The 22,358-nt window shown below is 35.8% G+C and overlaps 1 protein-coding gene across 1 annotated transcript in view; it reads right to left on the reverse strand.

Annotated features, from left to right (window-relative positions):
- Positions 1–22,358, reverse strand: part of LOC306865853 (neuroligin-2-like) — a gene marked incomplete at both ends in the record, with an annotated part of 51,525 nt that overhangs the window by 8,082 nt on the left and 21,085 nt on the right. The window contains one exon of the mRNA XM_079410679.1: positions 10,350–10,499. Coding sequence (XP_079266805.1) covers positions 10,350–10,499 — 150 coding nt within the window. The remainder of the gene's footprint in view (positions 1–10,349; positions 10,500–22,358) is intronic.

The raw sequence follows: 22,358 nt of genomic DNA on the forward strand, positions 1-22,358 counted from the left end.
TTCCTCCGGATTATTAAAAGAAATGGGGAAAAGACATAAGACGGGAAAAAGAGATAAAAATAGACCCATACTTAAAAGCTACGTGCCCTCAGACCCAATATAAGAGTCAGTGAGTGTGACTGTGTGTGCGTGTGTGTTTTAGAGAAAGAGAGCACGTCAAAGAAACTAAGAGGGATGAGTAGAGAAAAAGACAAACTATCATGTTGTTTTCAGGAGTCAGGCCTGTGAGAAAGATGACAAGCGACAACATATGGCACATCATATTACAAACACACACAATAGGAAAACAGATCGTGCACTTGGCACCTCTACATATAAAAGGCTCCACTGGTGTGACATAGATGGAGGAATACACAGAAATAGAGCTCTTTGAAAATGTTCGTTACAGATGTTAAAAAAAGCTTTTGACATCTGAAAGTCCCACAGGCCGATAATGACTTTGTTTTAAAGGGTACTGTTGCATCTGCTACATTAATTTACATGCTATGCAAAACAGTAGCATGTATTCATGATCGACGGCATGGTTATCCTAAACCGTGAGATCATTTCCATGACAAAATAAAACATTAGCAGTGATTAGCATCAATGTATTTCAAATAAATATAGCCTATATTTCTGCAACTTTCTTTTAAACATCCTAAACCACATTTCTGTAAGATTTGAGGTCTGGTCAGTTTTTTTAACCCATATTATTCAATATATATTATTAAATACAGAACCATTAATTCATATATGGAATCATTATTTTTGTGTAAACCATTAAGATCTTTGTTGTTACTTGTAACTAAAACTATTCAAATGGTTTTCATTAATTGAAATAGTATATAAATAATACAAAAATAACATTGAGTAAGATTTTTTATTTTACATTTATGATTAAAAAAACAAATGTATCACAGGCTTAATATTTTTGAAAGAAGTCTCTATGCTATTATAATTGATATATTATAATTATATTATTATAATTGAATGAATTGCTTTCTACTTTAATAGATTTTAAAATGTATTCCTGTGATGGCAAAGCTGAATTTCTTACTGACCGCAAACTACTAAACATTAGTGCAACGTTTACAGCAAATCAAGAGCACAATTATGATCAATCCGCTTGATTGCAATGAATTCCACCCTAACAGTTTAAACTTGTAACATTATAAAATTAGTCTTTTATCGCCACATTAAAAAATGTGAGATTCAGGGATACAGGTTTTTTGTTGGGCATAATCTCAGAGAAAAAAAAAAAATAAATCTGGGGAAAACAACAATTTGGGCCACACTGAGCTGTGGTGTGACTGTGAACATAGCTGTATTGTCTAAATGACATTAATAGGGCAGATAACTGAATGTGTGCAAACTCTCATCGTAAGCGTCGGCCTCACGAGTCAAGGACAACCCGTCGAAAACGAGACAAATTACGTATTCATCATACTGCTGGATCAGGCCACCACAGGCGAGTCCCTAAAGATGAGTGAAGTCACTGAGTGCATTACAAATACAACTGTAGTGCAAATTAGTGGGGGAAGTGTGGACGTGAGGTCTTTTTTTAATAGTTACATATTAGGTGAGTGTGAATCCTAGAGGTGCTGGATCTGTGTCTATGTTTGAGTATGCACACTGTGCGCAGCATGCACATTTCTGTAGGCACGGGATACTGGGATGACCTACTTCACTTGGTACTGTATCCCACAATGTAACCTGCTTAACCTTCCATTTCTAGTCTCACTAATTATTTAAGAGATTTTTAACCTCTCTGCTCGAATGTTGCCAGTGTCATATGCGGCACATTACGGGTAATGTGACAGGATTTTAGCATACAACTTTAAATAGATGAAATGTTTTTATATAGTATTATAAAGTACTGTATATAGTATAGTATTTTATATAGTAAACATAGTATTTTTAGATAATAGTTGGCAGCATGAAAGAAATAAGCTTTAGTAATCATATGATACTGTTACTAAAACTAATAAAAACATGTTTGTTATGAAACATGAAACGTTATGAAATAAAGTTAAAATAAAATAAAATATAAATATTAGATTAAAACTTAACCTAAATAAAAATTACTTGTTATAATTATACATTATTTATATATATATATATATATATATATATATATATATATATATATATATATATATATATATATATAAAAACAAAAAAATAGGCCTATTACAAAATCACATCACAAAATGACTACAAATAAAAAAAAAAACTGACATAAATAAAAGCTAATTCAAAATATTAATAACTATTAAGATATTAATCATTCTAAATTAACACTGGCATTGGTACATACTGTATTATGCACTGTATACTACACACCATTTAAAAAAAATAGCATGTGAAATAAAATGCATGTTGCAGCAACAAACATTTTAAACAGTAATATACTTTATTGCTGTCATATGATCTTACTACACAGCATGTTTAATTGAACTGAGTTATTTTGGTTTAAAAGATGGATGTTACGCATTTATATCATTTTGTGTTTAACAGTTATTTTATTTAGTGTAAAAAGGAAGTCACGCCAGATGCATTGTGGGATCAATGCAGCTCCATACTGCACATTATGGAAATGCACAAGGTCATTCGGGTATTCCATACATACAGAAAACTGGCATACCGTGCATAATATACATTCCATATACTGCAGAAATAGTAATTGTAGTATGGAGGTATTCTATTGGTACGCTGTCTATGCTGAATACTGTCAGAGTGTGTTAAGGCTCCATTTGAATGTGTCGAAACCGATTGTTCAGAGGCAAGGATGTAAACATTTGAGCACCTTTATGAGTGGGAACCCCTAGTGTGGTCTGTCGGATAACTGGAAGCCTGTGTGTGCAGCACAGCCATTGGATAAAAGGCTGATCGATGGGAAAACAGTGTTCAGGAATTGGTTGCTTAGGGTTGGTGGGTTTGACAGTCTTCATATTAACCTCCTTCTGTTGAGCTGTTTGCTGTTGCCTGGCAACCAGCCACTACTTCTTTCAGAGGGATGTGTTTTGCGAGTGTGCAGACACAATGTTGAATGTTGCAAAAAAGCAGTGATTATCCTAAACAGTGGGTTGCATCCATATGTGTAACGGAATATCATATTACAATTTAGCAAAATGATACTTCAAACGTCTAACTCTGTGCACCGCTCTGATTCTCTTGGTAAGTTTCACTGCGAGCTGAGTGCTGAGTTGAATCTCCTGCAGACTTTGGTGCTGAGAGCAGCAGTTTGGGGCCGGACTCATGAATATGCACCATTCCAGCGAACGACAGATCGGAGAGAGAGAGACAGAGAGAAAGAGAGAGAGAGTAGCATACCAGAGTGAAAGAGGGACGAGGAGGTGAGAGTACGATTCAGAGGAATAGATAGATAGATAGATAGATAGATAGATAGATAGATAGATAGATAGATAGATAGATAGATAGATAGATAGATAGATAGATATATAGATAGATAGATAGATAGATAGATAGATAGAACTACAGAATGATAGAACGAACAATAGAATGAACAAACTAACAAACGGATGAACGATAGATAGATATATAATAGAAAGAACAATAGAAAGAACAACAGAATGATAGAATATAGATAGATAGATAGATAGATAGATAGATAGATAGATAGATAGATAGATAGATAGATAGATAGATAGATAGATAGATAGATAGATAATTCTAACACTAATAATAACAACAATTCTTCTTATTCTTGTATTTAATTATCATTATCAAATATATCTCAATATATTTAATAAATTACCAATTACCGTATATCATTTTATGGACCACTGTGGAAAAACATATAATTTCCCAGAATGCTTTAATTAACCTGTCCTTTGATCCAAATAATATGAAACAAGAATTGACTAATCAGCCTGAAGTCCACTGCTGTGTTCATGAAATTCCTCTTCCTGTCATTCTAAATAAATTCAAACTCCTGTTTGTGAATTGAATTCATTCTTAATTTTTTCTCTTCTCAAGCAGTAGTCAGTGTCATTCCTCCACATCTAGCTGCTTTCTGTCCGCAGAAAGGCTATAAACCTCAGTACCCCATTTGTCCTTTCCATCCCTCACAGGAAAGTGTGCTCCTGTCACTGAAATATTTGTATCGAAAACAAGCATAATGGTTAGTGAAGTATAGTAAAATAGTTAATCAGCTGTGCTTCGCAGGGCCCCGCTGTTAGGCTACATCAATATCCCAGAAACATAAAAACAATATTCTGCGTTCTGCACGGCTGCACCTTCCAACAAGCTACAGACAACTAACCGCCTGTTTTACCAGAGGACGTACTGCTAAAAAAGAATGAGGCGGAGAGAGGCCGTTTCTCAAACTGAATTTAGTGATTAGCTAAAACTAATGAGTTCTATCTCTTGATGATATTAGCCATTAGATTCCAACCTGATCTCCTAACCACTGGATCCCATTCTGACCTGATTTAACTATTTGACAATTTCATATGAATTTGTACGAAAATACAAGATTGTTAGAAAAAAGTATAACTTAGTACGCTTAAAGTATGCTTACTTTTTTTTCTTAACAATCATACGTTATTGCATGAATTCCCCATGAAGCCTGGGATACACTGCACAAGTTTCGGCTGTCCTGGATGAAAGACTGCCATGGTGAAACAATCGTGGCTCCTAATCGGGGGTCCTATGTCGTACAGTGAGAGAGATTCAAAGATGGCCGTTGTCACAGTCTTGAGACCAAAGATAGTCTACGATAATTTTATGACAGTGTCAAAAATTCCGCTTGATCATTGCACAGTGTGTTTGCTGTTACGATCCACATTTATTGACCAGCCAATAAAAATGCAACATGAAATGGCACATTGATCAATGCAACTTAACACTAAAACTTAAAAGTGGGAAGTCGTGGCCTAATGGTTAGAGAGTCGGACTCGTAATCCAAAGGTTGCGGGTTCGAGTCTCCGGCCGGCAGGAATTGTAGGTGGGGGGAGTGAATGTCCAGCGCTCTCTCCACCCTCAATACCACGACTGAGGTGCCCTTGAGCAAGGCACCGAACCCACAACTGCTCCCCAGGCGCCGCAGCATAAATGGCTGCCCACTGCTCCGGGTGTGTGTTCACGGTGTGTGTGTGTGTGCATTTGTTCACTACTCACTGCTGTGTGTGTGCACTTGGATGGGTTAAACGCAGAGCACCAATTTCGAGTATGGGTCACCATACTTGACAATACGTCACGACTTTACTTTACTTACTTTTACTTTAAAACTGCTTACCTCAAACTCTTTTAACTTCCTCTTTCACAGCTTCCTGTGATTCGGCATGCTCTTTTTGTTTACCACTAGCGCATGTCGATGACGTTTTATTCTTCAACAGAAGCTTGCGTCTTAGCCTACAAGTCACTAAGTGTCATCATTGCACAGTCTACACACATGTGGTACCCAAGTTTATTAGATCCTTGTTGGACAGTGTGATTTGTAATGATCTTTTAAGGATGCTGAAATCGCATGCTTACATTTTTTTTCTAACAATCACACGTTTTCGTACAAATTCCCCCTAACCAAGGAGCTTCATGAATACTTTTTTTAAACAATGACACGTTTTTGTACGAATTCTCCGTAACAGTGGAGCTTTTTTTCTAACGATCATACTTTTTATCATTAAGGCAAACCGTCAGTGGGTGGTAAGTAGATAGAGTTATACGAATTCATATGAACTGGCCACCAATTTACCAAAAAGTAAAATATTTATAAACTGCTATGAGATTGTATGGGAACTCCCGCCAAATAACAGCACTGATGTCCCACTTATTTTGTCTCTCTAAACGTTTGCTCTGAAACAGAAATAAACAAGTTAATCAAGCGAAATCTTGGCGCCGATAACCTGCAGCAGGTATAAAAATATGAAAATGTGTCATTCTGAGATCTGAGCAGTCATTTACATTTGCAAAAATCATCTCCTCCACTTCTCAGATGCCAACACCGCAAACATCCATTGTTTCCCTTTGAATTTATAATTACACAATTAGCGTCCACATCAAAAACTGAAAAGCGTGTTTCGAAAACGCAAATAGCTCAAAGCAAACATCCTGGAGAGGTGCGCGGCAGCGCGTGAATCATAATTCAGAGATTCTGCGTTAGCTGGTGGCGAAAGTGTAAAAACTGCTGAAATAAAGACTCGTGTGGAATTAGGAACCTAATTAGGATAATCTGTTTCTTCAAATAGGACAGATTTGATGAAAGGCTGGTAGATGCGAAAGAGAAAGAGAAAGCGATTGAGGTGAGGGGGTAATGCGAATAGGGAAATGCAGGAAACGCTTAGGCCCTGGTAAGAAAACAGCGCTAACCCGCAAGGCCCATCGACAGTGCATTCTTTCTTCCCCAGAGTTCATTAATTAGTTAATTAGTTAATTAGTCTGAGCAGATGGCTGTGGTACACAAATCAGCAGCTCCGAGGGCCAGCTGGGCAGAGGCAGAGATGGAAGGTGAGGGCGCCTCAGATCTGGAGAAAACTTGCACATTGGCAGAGCGCTAATGCTAACGCAGCTAGCCTGCCGCAGTACACGACGCACATGTGTACTAGCACTCACAGCTCACTCTGGCCTTCTGCCACCTCCTCCTCAGTGCGTGTGTGAGGAATTTCAGATAACCACACGTGTATGAGCCTTCGGAAACATACACAAACCTGAACACGCCGGTCAGAAACAAATGCTGTGTTTGTGTGCGTGCTGCATTAGCATTGGTTTGAATGAATTCTATGCTTCATTGCAGATTTAAAAAGGTGCTTCTGACGGTTATTTTTAGCATGTTCACATATCTCCCTTCTGTCTCTACTCTTTCACTCATTCTGTCTCTCTTTCCACCTCTCCCCCTTTTCTCTGGCCCTTTTTCCTTTAATCTGTCTTTCGCTGTGAAAAGGTACATATCCATATAGCTCATACATTTCTGGCTGGTGTCTGTGCGTATGGGAGCTGGATAAAGGGTCCGGTTTTGTGCTAAACCCGCTTTTATGATGTGGAACACTATTCTGTCTCTTTTTTTTTTTTCGCTTCCTTTGTACATAATTTTTTTCTGTTTGAAAATGCTTCATCCAATCCAATCATCCAATGGGGCTGGAATGGCAAGACACAAACGAGTAATCCTCTTCACCGCTATAGAAAAATCTCTTTAAAGCAGAATAGAGAGAAAGGGAGAGAGACAGATAATACACTGAAAGGTTACTCTTATTCATCCATGTACCAAAATTCCTCACCCCTGCTAATAATCGTCCTTTTTGCATCCTTTCAAGGCAGCGTACATGCATTTGTGTTTTTGTATAGTGTGGGCTATTTAACATACTCAGTGTATAAATATTTTTTGTATGCATGGATATCTGCTGACCACTTGCCAAAATGTGTAGTAGGGATACTATGTGGCATAATGTCCACCTTTTTTATTGAAATTTTTTGACTGAAACTTCTACACTAAATGAGAACTTTCAAACAGACTAAAATGCTGGAATTATAAAATTTGTAGGGCTATAAAATTAAGTAACAATGTATACTGCAACGATTTTAATGCATTTGTATTGGCTCACTATTTCCTAATGACCATTTAGTTAAAGGATTCTTCCTTGTGTCACGACAAGTATGAGAGATTTCATTATCAAAATCAGCATCAGTATTTTTGATTCATCTCTGTAAATCAGTTTAAACGGTGTGATTTTGTTCAGTTTAGTGATTTTAGTTTAGTCATTTTAGTACTTAAACTTAATTTATTGCAGTTATTTGCCAGGCAACATGTTTAATTTTCATGTATTATTATTATATTATATTATATCATATCATATTAGTTTAAATGTTAGGTTTGAATAATTTTAGTTACAAAAACATTGGTATTTAATTTAGTCAAACACAAATGTGGAAAACAACTTGTATTTTACTTCTTGAATAAAAAATTTGAAAGCAACTTGGTTATAGTGGTTGTTTTGTTTAAATAATGGGTTATAAAAAAGCTAAAAAGTTTTTCTCTACTACATCTCCCAACCATACTTGACTTAAAAGGTTAGTTAACCCCAAAATTCTAATATTTGAGAAGATATATTGAAGAATGTCGTTGATGGTCCCCCATTGACCATATAGTAACAACTGTTTGGTTCTTCGAAATTATTCAAAACATCTTTTTTGTGTTAAACATTAGAAAGAAACTTATACAGGTTAGGAATGATGACAAAATATTACTTGTTGGGTTAACTATTCCTTTAAGCATGCAATACAAAGGATGTCACCAAAATGTAGCATATTGTTCGAAAATCAACATGCATAGCACACAAATATTCTAAACTCTGAATTTCTTCTTTTTGTACTCAGGCCGATATGAGAACGGCTAATGCGAGAAGCGTTTGATCAGCGTATGAAATAAACACACTTGAGAACACACACACACACACACACACACACACACAGGTCAAAACTACTTCACTTACAACTTTGACTGTGATTCCCTCAGATCACTTCATCTCCACATGGGAACTGTTTCATTTACCTTCTTAGTCTGTTTAGATTTACATTCAATCTGTCATTGTTTAAGGTAAACTCACCCTGGCCTTCTGCATTCATTATGCATTGATAGAAAAAGGGAGGCATCTCGACTACAAACCCATCTCTGTACAAAAACAGCCCAAACATGGTTTTCTCATACCATGCGTGAAACATTCCTTGTGAATCTTTGATATGACACCTAAACCAAACTTGAAACTTAAGTGTACTTTAATGTTGTTACCAACAGCTAGGAAATGTAGTCATAATTGGGTCTTTTTTTAGAGTTTAGTGCCACTGAAAGTGCAATATAGGCTTTTACTTTTCCCCGATTGGGTTATTGTAATTTTTATCTCCTAAAATCACTTTTCAATATCTTTAAATTGACAGAGAGCAGTACTCCATTTCTAGAGTTTCGTCCGTTTCTTCTTCCTGATTAAATTACTGTAATTCTTCTATTCCAGATTAGGTCACTTAATGTGTTAAAGTTGAAGTAGAGCAGAACATCACATCTTGATGCTAATGACTCAAAAATACTCAAAAAATGAAGAGAATAAATCAATATTCTTCTAAAATCTCTCTGATGGCTTCATATAATTCACAAAATAGATTTTATAATTCAATAATCGAGCTCTATACAGTTGAACAGCCACTAGAACTTCCTCCCTTTCTTTTCATCACAACCTAAAGACATCTTTCTTTAGGTTCTCTGAAAAAAGTCAGCATTATAGATGAAAAACCAATCCAATAATTCAGGAAGTAACTGAGAATAGCGTTCATTCTAAAACTCAAAACACTAGTAATCATTTTTGATTTTCAGTATTGTTCCTTGAAATAACTTAAAATTCCTATACGTGACCCTGGACCACAAAACCAGTCTTAAGTAGCACAGGTAGTAGCAAAATTATAGATTTTTCTTTTATGCCAAAAATCATTAGGATATTAAGTAAAGACCATGTTCCATGAAGATATTTTGTAAATTTCATACTGTAAATATATCAAAACTTATTTTTTTATTAGTAATATGCATTGCTCATTAGGACAACTTTAAAGGCGATTTTCTCAATATTTTGATTTTCTTGCACCCTCAGATTCCAGATTTTCAAATAGTTGTATCTCAGCCAAATATTGTCATATTCTAAGAAACCACACATCAATGGAAAGCTTATTTATTCAGCTTTCAGATTAAAATGATATAAAACTCAATATATATAAAAAGATATAAAACTCAATTTCAATAAAACTCAAACTAAAAAAAATGACCCTTATGATTGGTTTTGTGGTCCAAGGTCACATACGTGTAGTTAAATATTATGTGAAGTTAAATATTAAGTTTATATTAAAGGTAAATATTATAAATGTAAAAACCTGCACAAGCATTCACAGTAAATTTAAAGAAATATTTCACCACAAGTAATCTGAAGCAACACAACAGCACTCAAATCTCATTTGCACTTACTTACATTCAAAAATGGCATGTCAAGACATGTTGCGGCAGCTTTGGCGTGAGAATCAATGACGTTTGACTCCACTGATGCCAAATCTGGTGCAACATGACTTGACGTGCCATATTTAAATTTATAAATGAGAATTGATGGTCATGATGGAGGAGTAGATTTTCAGCAAACTTTTATGGTGCTTTTGCATACTAAAAAACAGCCTATCATCTTTCAGTATGGGGTGAATAAATGATGACTTAAGTTTCATTTTTGGGTGGACTATTCTTTAAATATCATAAACAAGATATAAATGAACAACTATCAGAGGATAACGATAACAGCAAAAATAAAAATTTTATAATCATCAATGCTTTTAGGAGACAATTAGACATACAAATGGCGCATTAAAAGACTCTATAATGTTGAACTTACCCAGAACGCCCAATCTGTAGTTCATAGTGACGACAATAACATTTCCATAGGCAGCAAGAACGCTTGCATCAAACATATTTCCTGTTCCCTCCATGTATGAACCACCATGGATAAACAACATCACAGGCTTCTTCCGACGATCTCTAATATCTGTGTAAAACATAAAATGCGTAAAAACATTAACAATTAATAAAACATATTATTAACATATATAATATCTAATACCACTGCTGCAGCATCACTGTAAAATAAACAGTAATGATCTGCTTAGTGAAAGACTGATAATATGCGCTTAAGAGCTAAAGTAAAAAAAAAAAACATTTATTTGAGATATAAATCTTTTGTAAAATTATAAACATTATATGTGACCACAAAACCAGTCTTAAGTAGCACAGGTATATTTGTAGCAGTAGCCAACAAACTTAATTTTTGGACTTCATTTGGACAACCTTAAAGGTGATTTTCTCAATATTTTGATATTTTTTTTTTTTTTTTGCACCCTCAGATTCCAAATTTTAAATAGTTGTATCTCGGCCAAATATTGTCCTATCCTAACAAAACAAAAAAGCTTATTTATTCAGCTTTCAGATATATGAAAATGTATAAATATCAATTTAAACAAACTGACTGGTTTTGTGATCCAGGGTCACATATTTGATCCATCCGTTTTAATCCATAATTTCTGAATAAAAGTATTTCTTTAAAGAAAAAGGATGGATAAACCATTAAAAGAATAAGAAAAAAAAATAAACCAACATCATTCATTCATTATCTGTAATTGGTAAAAGAATAATGCACAAACAGTATTTAGTGTACTGATACCTCCCAGTTGCATCTTTCATTTTCTTCTTCTTTTTTGCACACACTTTATATTGCCTACTCTTTTTCTAAAAAAAGATTTTGAATCAGTATAAGTACACTGTAAAAAATGATTTTATGGTTCAGTAAATAAAACAAGAAAAATCATGCATCTTTGGCTAAGATTTTTTTGTAAAATTAAACACTCCTGAATATTAAGTAAAATCTAAATATATACTCATTTTTTTCTTGTAAATATTAGACATCCGACATACAAGTAAATTTGACCTGTGAATGTCTATCATATTTACACGATTTAATAAAGTACTTGAAGCAAATTAAAAAAATCATGTAAGATTTACGCAGACTTCAAGCAAGGAATATGCGCATGCGTGGAAAGAAATCCCGCGAAGATCGATGGCTTCTACATCTCTATCTGTTCTTGGCAAGTAAGTATTATTTAAAACTGCATTATATTACGTATTTTAAGATTAAATTTATTCAAGAAATGTAATTTCATTAGATGATCGTGTTGTCATCACTTAATTTCGTGCCTTTGAAAAGTTTAGAGTGTTCTTGAGATAGCTTTGTTAAAGGAGCGCCATATAAGCTAACGCTAGGCTACTTTGCAAAATATTTAACCAGTTTTAAGTTTAAACTTCAAGTTTCAAATAAATACGGGCAAAATTCGAGAATATGTTATGTGTTATTTTGTTTGCTTGTGCATTGCTCTTCGAAAAAAAAAAGTATGTTGTGGCCTCGAATTAAAAATATGTGAAGAGGTTTTCCTTCCCTCATTTTATATAAATCGTAAGTAATCCCTCCATTCTTTAATTAATTTACTAAATTGTGCGTTCTGTTTATTAATAGGTCCCTTCTTTATTCAATCGTGTCCACTTAAATGTAAATGACTTTAAAAAAAAAGACGAGTGAAAGATTACTACAGTATGGACACGATTTACTAAATTAACGTGGTTTAATGGAAGGAAATGGCGTGGAGATCTTGTACGGTCATGTTTTTATGAGTTTGATCTGATTTGGATCAATAAAGTGTTGACGTTTCATTGAGTTTTTTTTTTAAAATTATTATTATTTCCCACTTTTTGTGTGATCTCATTCTAAAGACTAATCTCCTTCTGCATGGCTGGCTGAAGAGCCAGAAAAAAAAGTACAACTCAAAGATAGTCATCTTTTCTACAGTGTGTAAAAATTCCTTGTTCGTTTAATCAAAATTAGTGACATACATTATGTGAAATGCAAATACTAATCAACTTTTACTTAAAAATTGTATGCTGTTAACTTATTTCTTTTATCTGTTTTCTTAATTGCAGAATATTTCTCATGTGCATCCAGTCCTTTGTTCTGTCTTTGCTGTAACCTGGTGAAAGGGGCAGAAGGGAGAGACCGAATGGAAGGAATTGTCTGTATGTCCACACAGGGGTGCAGTTCATATTTTTCTCTAGATTTAAGCATTTAAATATGAACTGATGAGGTTGTTGTGCAAAAAATGCAACTTGCCCATACACAGATTGTCCTTGTTGCTTCAGGACCTGGAGTTCCCTGCACTCTCATTTGTCTAGAGATCACAGAGGATCATTGGACTCTACACAGACCCTGTCATTTAGGTGTCTTGTTTGTAATGCAGTAAGTAACCATTCAGAAAAACAATACTTTGAGCACATTCGAGGTCATCTAAAAAAGTATGAAACAGTGACCTGTGTTTTCAATAATTGTGAGTACAGAACAAATATATATTCTGTAAGTGCTTGATAATTCTTGCATTGTTTTTTCTTCCAAATAAAAAACTCTTAACTACACATTTTTGGGGTGGGGTCAGGGTCTTAGTTAACAGGTTTTATTTGTAACTGCAGTCTGTTAGTCATGTTTTGATACTGAGATTAAGAAGCTGTCATATCTATGCAAAAAACTGCTAATGTTGGAGTTTTAATGTGTTTAATATGTTATTGAAAGCGGATGTTTCTCATTGCTCAAGCTGTTTAAACTATTGCAAAGTGATCTTAAGCATCATAGGTTTCAGCGCTTGTTATTTCTTGCATTATTTCTTCCTAATAAAAGACTCTTAATTACACATTGTCATGGTATTATTTTGTCACACACATTACAACAGTAAAATTTAATTTAAATTAATTGCCAGCACTGCATAAAATAAGTAAAATGTATGTAAAAGAACAATTGGTTTTACTTAATTATATTAATTACATCAGATTTGTAAGTAAAATTTACTAAATAAAATTTAACAGGTCGAGTTACATGTACTCATTCAGTTTGTTAATTTTACTTAACTTAGTTAAGTAGATTTACTTAATTTCCATATGTGTGAAATTTACTTGAAAAACATTCGTGCAAAAACTTGCCAAAGAAAAATTGAGTAAATTCTACTTATTGTTTTTTTCAGTGTAGAATTAGTAGTGTGTTACCATTTGATGGTCTTTTCAAATAATGAGTCAAGGAAGAGGAGGCAAAAAAAATAGTGGCTGATATTGCTTCCAGTTCACTTGCCACTCTTAAAATAGAAGGTCAGGTTGAGCGCACTGCATTATGGGATCCAGTACTGTGAGTGCTGTATGTTCCATTGCATATGACACATAATGGCAAATGTAGTAGCCCATACCGCAAAAAATTGTTAGAATAGTATGTTAGTTCATGATTTCTGACCATATCCTCAACCGTCTCCTCACACTCTGGGATCTTTTGGCACAGTCTGCCTCGCTTTGGCTCATCGTTTCTGCACTCTGCTGGCACAGTCTGTCTATTTCTCTTCCAAAACTCTGTTGCTCTGATGTATCTCTGTATCAGTTAGTACAGTCTGTGTGCGTTTCTCTCTCTATTTGGAATGCAAAAGTTCTGATAGGTCAGACTGAACGATTCCACCATCTCACGTCTTGGATCCCCTTCTAGATGCTGTATTGGTAGAGTCCCTACCTTTGTGTCGTACCTTCTCAGTCCTTCGACCCCATCTAAACTCCCCCATCTCAAGTCTCCGGATTGGTATATTCTGTCTCTTTTAGATTCACATCTATATGTGCTGTTTATTGGTACGGGTTGTTCCCCTTCGCTTTTCTCTCGAAGTGTGTTTTAGCTGCACATGCTCATGCATATATACATATGCTCTTGGAGATGCTTGTGTGAACGTGTGTGAGTGTGATCGAGTTTGCGAGGGCATTCAGAGATGCCCAGTTAGCCAGTGCTTTTGTGGTGTGCAAGCGCTGTAGATAATTCATATGAAAACCAGACCATGCAGAAACATAAATAACTACCACGACATCTGTTTACCCCGAGAGAGAAGGAGGGGGTCTGAGAGAAAGAAGGAAAGAGAATGGGTGAGAGAGATGGGGGAAATCATAAAAGAAAGAGCGAGACAGATGAGAGAGAGAGAGAGAGAGAGAGAGAGAGAGAGAGAGAGAGAGAGAGAGAGAGAGAGAGAGTGAGAGAGAGAGAGAGCGAGAGAGAGATAGCCGGAGTGGCAGAGAGAGAGAGAGAGAGAGAGAGAGAGAGAGAGAGAGAGAGAGAGAGACAGGAAGAGATCGAGATGTGAAAAGGAAATGGCACACAAAAGAGAATAAAATAAAAGTTACACAGACCAAGGTCCTTTCACGGACACACACAATCACACACACACAGGCAGCTGTGATGCTGAGTCGCTATGGAAACTGCCTCATCTCTCTCTCTCTCTGTCTAATAGAAGCTCACCAGCACTGACTCACTCATGCCTGTTGCCACGGAAACAAATTCTACGCACGTATTTGCACGCCTGCCTGCATCACCACCTGAATCTCGGGTTACAAACGCATTACAGCGACTGCACCCTCACACACACACACACACACACTTTTTCATCTTAATCTTTGCATGCGCACAAACACCTCTTCTTGAAGACAAACACAACTCTTTATAAACACAAACACAACCTATGAGCATACTCACACACATTTCTGGGTTCTCTTTGAATACTGAGACCAATGGAAATATAAATAAGTTAAATTACCCCAGAACCAACAGAGTGTCTCTTTCGCAAGACTAATATTAGACTGTTAGATTTTTTCCCCGGCTTTGATATGTGTTGTTTCACACCCTCTGTGCAGCTGAACGGAGTAAGAGTTACTTGGTAGACGTCGGTATTGAATCAGCGACACCTCTGATTCAGCCAATCAGATAGCGCTGTGTGGATCAGGTGTGCTGTTAAGAGCCAATCAGATGATGGGAAATCTTGCTTTTTGTGTCATCGAGAGGCAACACCACGATACCCGTAGGAAGGAAAAATCACAATTCACACTTGTTTCTCCAAGGCATCATTGCAATTAAATGGAGAGCTAATGGAGATTTAAGGTATAGTAACTAATGTCATATGTACAATAACGTTCAAATGTTTTTTTTTATTGTTTTTTTTGTCACACTTTATTGTAAAGTCCAATTCTCGCTATTAACAAACCATTAACTATGAATTTTGCCTCAGTAAACTCCTAATTTACTGCATATTAATAGTTCGGTAGTTATTAGGTATTGGATAGGGATGTAGAATATGGTCATGCTTTATAAGAACTAATAAACAGCCAACTAATAAACTATATTAATAATAGGCATGCTAATAAGCAACTAGTTAACTAAAGTGTTAATTTTTTTTAGAGATTGTTTTAAAATAAATGTATACTTTTATTCATTTTATTGATCAAAGTGACTATTTGCATTCATTTTATAGGTTTGTACCTATACATGTCACATGTCATGCCTACACATGTCAGCTATTGTCTCATTTTTACTTCTCCACAGGATATTTAGGAGAAACAAAGATTAAATCCTAACTGAGAACTCTAACAGCTCAACAATTTTCCTCTGAGTGGGTTTGATATTGCCAATTTCTGATTGGTAATATACACGCAAGTCCATTTTTAATCAGAAGAGAATCCAGTGTTATTTGATTATACTGGCATATAGGCAAATATTACATAGTTCAGAATAAAATTAATTCATCATTTACTCATCCTCATGTCATTACCTGCATGACTTTCTTTCTTCCATGCAACCCACAAGGAATCATTTATCAGAATGTCCAAGCACCTACTTGTGATTAAATAAAAGTGAATGGTGACCAAGACTTGTCAAGCAAAATGTTACGTGAAAGCTTTCAGTGAATTTAAATTTAGTCATCAATCGTATGACTTCGGAAGACTTGTAATATTGCAGACGAGTCATTTGGACTGCTTTTATAAAGCCTGACAAAAGCTGTGACAAAACTCTTTCACTAAATGGAGCATCTTGTACATACAGCTAAACATCTGCTTTTGTGTTCCAAGCAAGAAAGAAAAGTACACAAGGGTGAGTAAATGATGCTTAGGTTTTCATTTTTGAGTGAACTACCCCTTTAATGTCAATAATACTGAATAAATGTAGAAATGCTGTAAAAGCAGATTTCTCCAAACTGACTTTTTTTTTCCGCTGCAGTATTGAGATATTTTTTGTGTGTGATGCATCGAAGAGAAGCACACAGAATCCACAAACATCTTATCTGGGACAAGCCTGCTTACGAATCCATGAGTATAATCTTTGTGTGTGTGTGTGTGTGTGTGTGTGTTTGAGTGAGCGAGGGAAGAATGGGGAGACACAGAAAGAGAGAGAGACCGTATGCAGTGCATTAGCCTCAATATGGGATGGAAAGAGTTTGAAATAGAGCGAGAGAGAGAGGGAGTGAGAGAGCAAGCACAACGCCCAGATCCTTTCAACAGAGGCCTTAGTATCCTATTCGCTTCAAAACAGCCTCAAAATACAAGAACGCTATTCTGTCTCTCCTCCAAGCCTGCATCTCTCTCTCTCTCTCTTCCTCTCCTATGCCGCACCTCCCCCTCCCTCGTTCTCTCTGATCTCTTGCTTTTCCTTCTACTCTCCCCCTCTCCTCAACTCCCTGCCTTCATCTTTGCCTCTCTGCTCTCGTTATGGGACTTTCTACACCTTTCCATCTTTTGTTCTTTTCCATCTGGGCTTTACTCAACGTTATTTACAGGAAAGTAAGGCAGGGAACGGGATCGGGGCTTGACCGCTTCGAACCCGGGTCCCTGTGAGCCACCGGCTCTCATGTGTCGTGAGCGAACGCACACCTTTTTTTTGCGCCACGACCATCCCTCCCTTCTTGTTCCTGTCTGCCGCCCACACATCCTCTCTCACTTTCAAAGCTCCATGAATCTCATTTCATCATATACTCGTCTTTATCACAAAGTATTTTAGCGATCTCTCCCCCTCCGTGCTCTCAAATTGGTGATCTGAGCATTCCCCCTCTCCTCCTCTCTTTCATCTCTCCTCTCTTTCGTTCTCCTCCTTTCCTCCGTTGCTGCTGTGCGTTTCCTCTCCTCTTCTCTCCCGTCTTCAGAGACGCAAAATTGGATTAGCTGGCAGTGTCTCTATTTAAACCTCTGCAATTAGAGACGCCCGGAATCTGAAAACTCAGTGCATAGAGCGCGAGCCCTGCAGATGCACAGACATGTATGCTATAAAGAGTGATAGTCTTTTTAAATGGAAAGAGCATGGGATAATGATACCGTAAAACCCTGGTAATTGCTTAAGTATCTATTACCTTAATATATATATATATATAATTGATGAGACAATACATGGGATTTTACCATGAAATACTATTCAAATATGTTTTTTGTAAGTAATATGTGCATATATATTGCATTGAGTCTGTTACAGCGCTGTGGAGGAATTTTGGCCCACTCATCTTGGCAGAATTGCTGTAATTCAGCCACATTGGAGGGTTTTCGAGCATGAACCGCCTTTTTAAGGTCATGCCACAGCATCTCAATAGGATTCAGGTCAGGACTTTGACTAGGCCACTCCAAAGTCTTCATTTTGTTTTTCTTCAGCCATTCAGAGGTGGATTTGCTGGTGTATTTTGGATCATTGTCCTGCTGCATAACCCAAGTTCGCTTCAGCTTGAGGTCATGAACAGATGGCCGGACATTGTCCTTCAGGATTTTTTGGTAGACAGCTGAATTCATGGTTCCATTTAATCACAGCAAGTCTTCCAGGTCCTGAAGCAGCCAAACAGCCCCAGACCATCACACTACCACCACCATATTTGACTGTTGGTATGATGTTCTTTTTCTGAAATGCTGTGTTACTTTTACGCCAGATGTAATGGGACACACACCTTCCAAAAGTTAAACTTTTGTCTCGTCAGTCCACAGAGTATTTTCCCAAAAGTCTTGGGGATCATCAAGATGTTTTCTGGCAAAACTGAGACAAGCCTTTATGTTCTTTTTGCTCAGCAGCGGTTTTCGTCTTGGAACTCTGCCATGCAGGCCATTTTTGCCCAGTCTCTTTCTTATGGTGGAGTCATGAACACTGACCTTAACTGAGGCAAGTGAGGCCTGCAGTTCTTTAGATGTTGTTGTGGGGTCTTTTGTGACCTCTTGGATGAATCGCCGCTGCGCTCTTGGGGTAATTTTGGTCAGCCGGCCACTCCTGGGAAGGTTCACCACTGTTCCATGTTTTCGTGGATAATGGCTCTCACTGTGGTTCGCTGGAGTCCAAAAGCTTTAGAAATGGCTTTATAACCTTTTCCAGACTGATACATCTCAATTACTTTGTTTCTCATTTGCTCCTGAATTTCTTTGGATCTCAACATGATGTGTAGCTTTTGAGGATCTTTTGGTCTACTTCACTTTGTCAGGCAGGTCCTATTTAAGTGATTTGTTGATTGCGAACAGGTGTGGCATTAATCAGGTCTGGGTGTGGCTAGAGAAACTGAACTCAGGTGTGATAAACCACAGTTATGTTTTAACTGGGAAGGGGGGCGGTGCAAGCACTTTTTCACACAGGGCCATGTGGGTTTGGATTTTGTTTTCCCTTCATAAAAAAACCCTTCAATTAAAAACTGCATGTTGTGTTTACTTGTGTTGTCTTTGATTGATATTTAAATTTGTTTGATGATCTGAAACATTAACGTGTGACAAACATGCAATAAAATAAAAAATCAGTAAGGGGGCCAACACTTTTTCACACCACTGTATATGATATAAAAACCTATCCATATATACATGATAAGGGATATATATCTGCTAAAATTACAAAAATATTTAATAGAAATAGTGCCGTTTCAGATATGTATGACTTTCTTTCTTCTGTGGAATGCAAAAGAAGAAATTTTGCTCTGTTTAGTGCATTTATTCAGTTTATTAAATTTATTCATGAACAATTTATTAATTTATTAAGTTTATTCATGAACAATTTATTCCGAAAGGTTTTGTGAAAGGAATCAAAGGGTCAAAAGACTCATTTGCTTATTAAATGGACGTTGTTCCTTCTCTAATGAAATCTCTTGTGAGAAAAGATGTGACCCTGGACCACAAAACTGGCACATATCTGTAGCAATAGCCACAAAATACATTGTATGGGTCAAAATGATTGATTTTTCTTTTATGCCAAAAATTATTAGGATATAGTAAGTAAAGATGTTGTTCCATGAAGATATTTTGTAAACTTCCTACTGTAAATATATCAAAACTTAATATTTAGATTTTTTTGCACCCTCAGATTCCAGATTTTCAAATAGTTGCATCTCAGCCAAATATTGTTCTATCCAAACAAACCATACATCAATGGAAAGCTTATTTATTCAGCTTTCATATGATGTATAAATCTCAATTTCAAAAAAGTGAAGCTTCTGACTAGTTTTGTGGTCCAGGGTCATATATATGTCAGGGATTAAGTAGTCTCAGCCTCAGACATCGAACAATTAATGCATTTTAATTGTGAAGAAGTAGTGCTGAAGTCCAATTAAAGATATACTGGAGTATATTTGATTGTTAAAGTGGAACTGTTGCAAGTAAACTGTAGGTACACTTTAAATATCTTGCATTTAAAGAGTGATATTTTTCAAAGTTCATGCAAACCTCATCAATAGTGACATTAAAACACATTTTAGGCCTAATACTTTTATAAAGTTTTTATATCAGTAAGTCTCAAGAAATATGTCAGTAAATACCAGAGGTGGGGGACTCGAGTCACATGACTTGACTCGAGTCTGACTCGAGTCACAATTTTCAGGACTTGCGACTTGCTTGATTAAAGTATGAAAATGACTTGACTTCACTTTGACTTGAGAGCAAGTGACTTGACTTGAAGTGGAAGACTCGACAATGACTTGAATTTATAATAAACAAACAGCAATAAAATTAGTTTTAAAAATTAACTATTGTGACGTCAGCACCAATCAGCGCCTGTGCCTTTAACGCTGCACAATTGAAACTGCGCCAAACAGTAGTCAAGCTCCACAAATAGTCTCGTTTGGCTATAAGGACTTTGAACTGGACCGTGCCAATAAAAAATAAAAAATGGTTTGCCAGATGCAGAGTATGCAACGCAAGAATATCCGACACGACAACCACAACGTCAAATTTCATCCGACGTTTCAAGAACCACAAGGAAAGTAATTTCTTTTTAGTCAGTAACGATTAATCTAATTAATCAATAATTTATGTTTGTCATAATTTGGCCTTGGTTGCATATTATGTTTTATTTTTTCTTATTAGATGTGATCGTTATCATCATTGATATGATCTTGTAGATGTGGGGAATTTGACTATAACAGTGGCGTAGCCTGAATTTTAATGTTGAGGGGCATCTTAAAATGAGCGGGCATGTAACGTAGGCTATAATTCAGTATTAAATGTGCGCATTTTCAAGTGTTTGTGTGGACTGCGTGTGGAAGCTGAATAGCAGTGCGCTTATACTGCATGACAGGCTAACATGGAGGCGCTGGTGATCACTTGCACTTAAAAAGTTTTTTTTTTGGACATACAGACAAGAATAATTACATCGTTCGAATCTGTTAAGTGTCTACTTTGTGTGTGTGTGTGTACACTCACAATAACAACAAAATGTTGTGCACTGTAAAATAATGAAAATAAACCAAACAGGATAAATATATAGAACGTGAAATGTTTTTATAATGAACCAGTTCAAATAGAAAACAAATATTCTCAGATTATATAATCCGTATGAAACATGTATTTTACGTGTCCATCGCAGAGATGACGATTAAGCGTCATAACTTCTTCGTGAATGGGCTATTAACATTCTGCTGAAATGAAATAAATGACTCGAAAAAAGATCCGTTCATTTTGATTAACGAGATTCAAAGATGCGCGTCAGTAAAATGATCTGAGATTCCCATCACTAGATGTAAAAGAGTGGATAAATTACCTATACGATGCCCTATAATGGACAGCGCATGTTTTACGGCCTTCATATAAAAAAATTATATATAGCCTATATATATATATATATATATATAGCTTAGTGCTAACATCTTGGCAAACCTTATTTTCTGTAAATGCAACACATTTTAGACAGTTTCAATTAAACTGAATTAGACAGATTGGATTATACATCTTAGATTGGATTTTAAAAGTTTTGTGTAAGCAACACAATTTTATTTTCAGATATGAATGTAGCACACATATGCATATAATTCATATATAGCAAATATATAATGAATAAGATACATAATATACAAGTTAATCTTTTCTGTGCAAAAATAAATATGTAACGAAAAAATTAACCTCTATTTATTTTAGTACTGTGACTTGACTTGACTTGAAACTTATCACGACTCGACTTGACTTGCTTAGGGTGAACCCTTGACTTGACTTGACTTGCTTGATTTGTCTGAACTGTGACTTGAGACTTGACTCGAGACTTGATGGTTAAGACTTGAGACTTGCTTGGACTTGACCATGTGTGACTTGTCCCCACCTCTGGTAAATACAAGTATGTTAAAAGATTTGAACTATACTTAGTATGAAATTAATGTATTTGAAATATATAACTTTTTTACTAGGGTATACATTTTTAAATGAACTAAAACAACATCAAATTTAACATATGTACATAGATATTAAAAGAAATCAAAAGAAATATTACTTTTTTTTAGTAACTTACCATACCAGTTTAGTATACCACAAGTACAATTGCATTGTATTATATTGAGTATTGAGTATTTTTATTAATCACATAAATATGTAAAATGTATTTGTCGTATACTTAGCATGAAATAAATGTATTTCAAATACATTTTAGTATATTTAGTTTTCACTAGAGAATGCATGTTTGTGGTTCATGTTAAGGCTGATTTGTATGAACTCATCGCGATCATGTGACCTACTTTGACCAAATGTATTATTATAAAGAACATCA

Source organism: Barbus barbus (assembly GCF_936440315.1).
Source record: "Barbus barbus genome assembly, chromosome: 47".
NCBI classification, from domain to species: domain Eukaryota; kingdom Metazoa; phylum Chordata; class Actinopteri; order Cypriniformes; family Cyprinidae; genus Barbus; species Barbus barbus.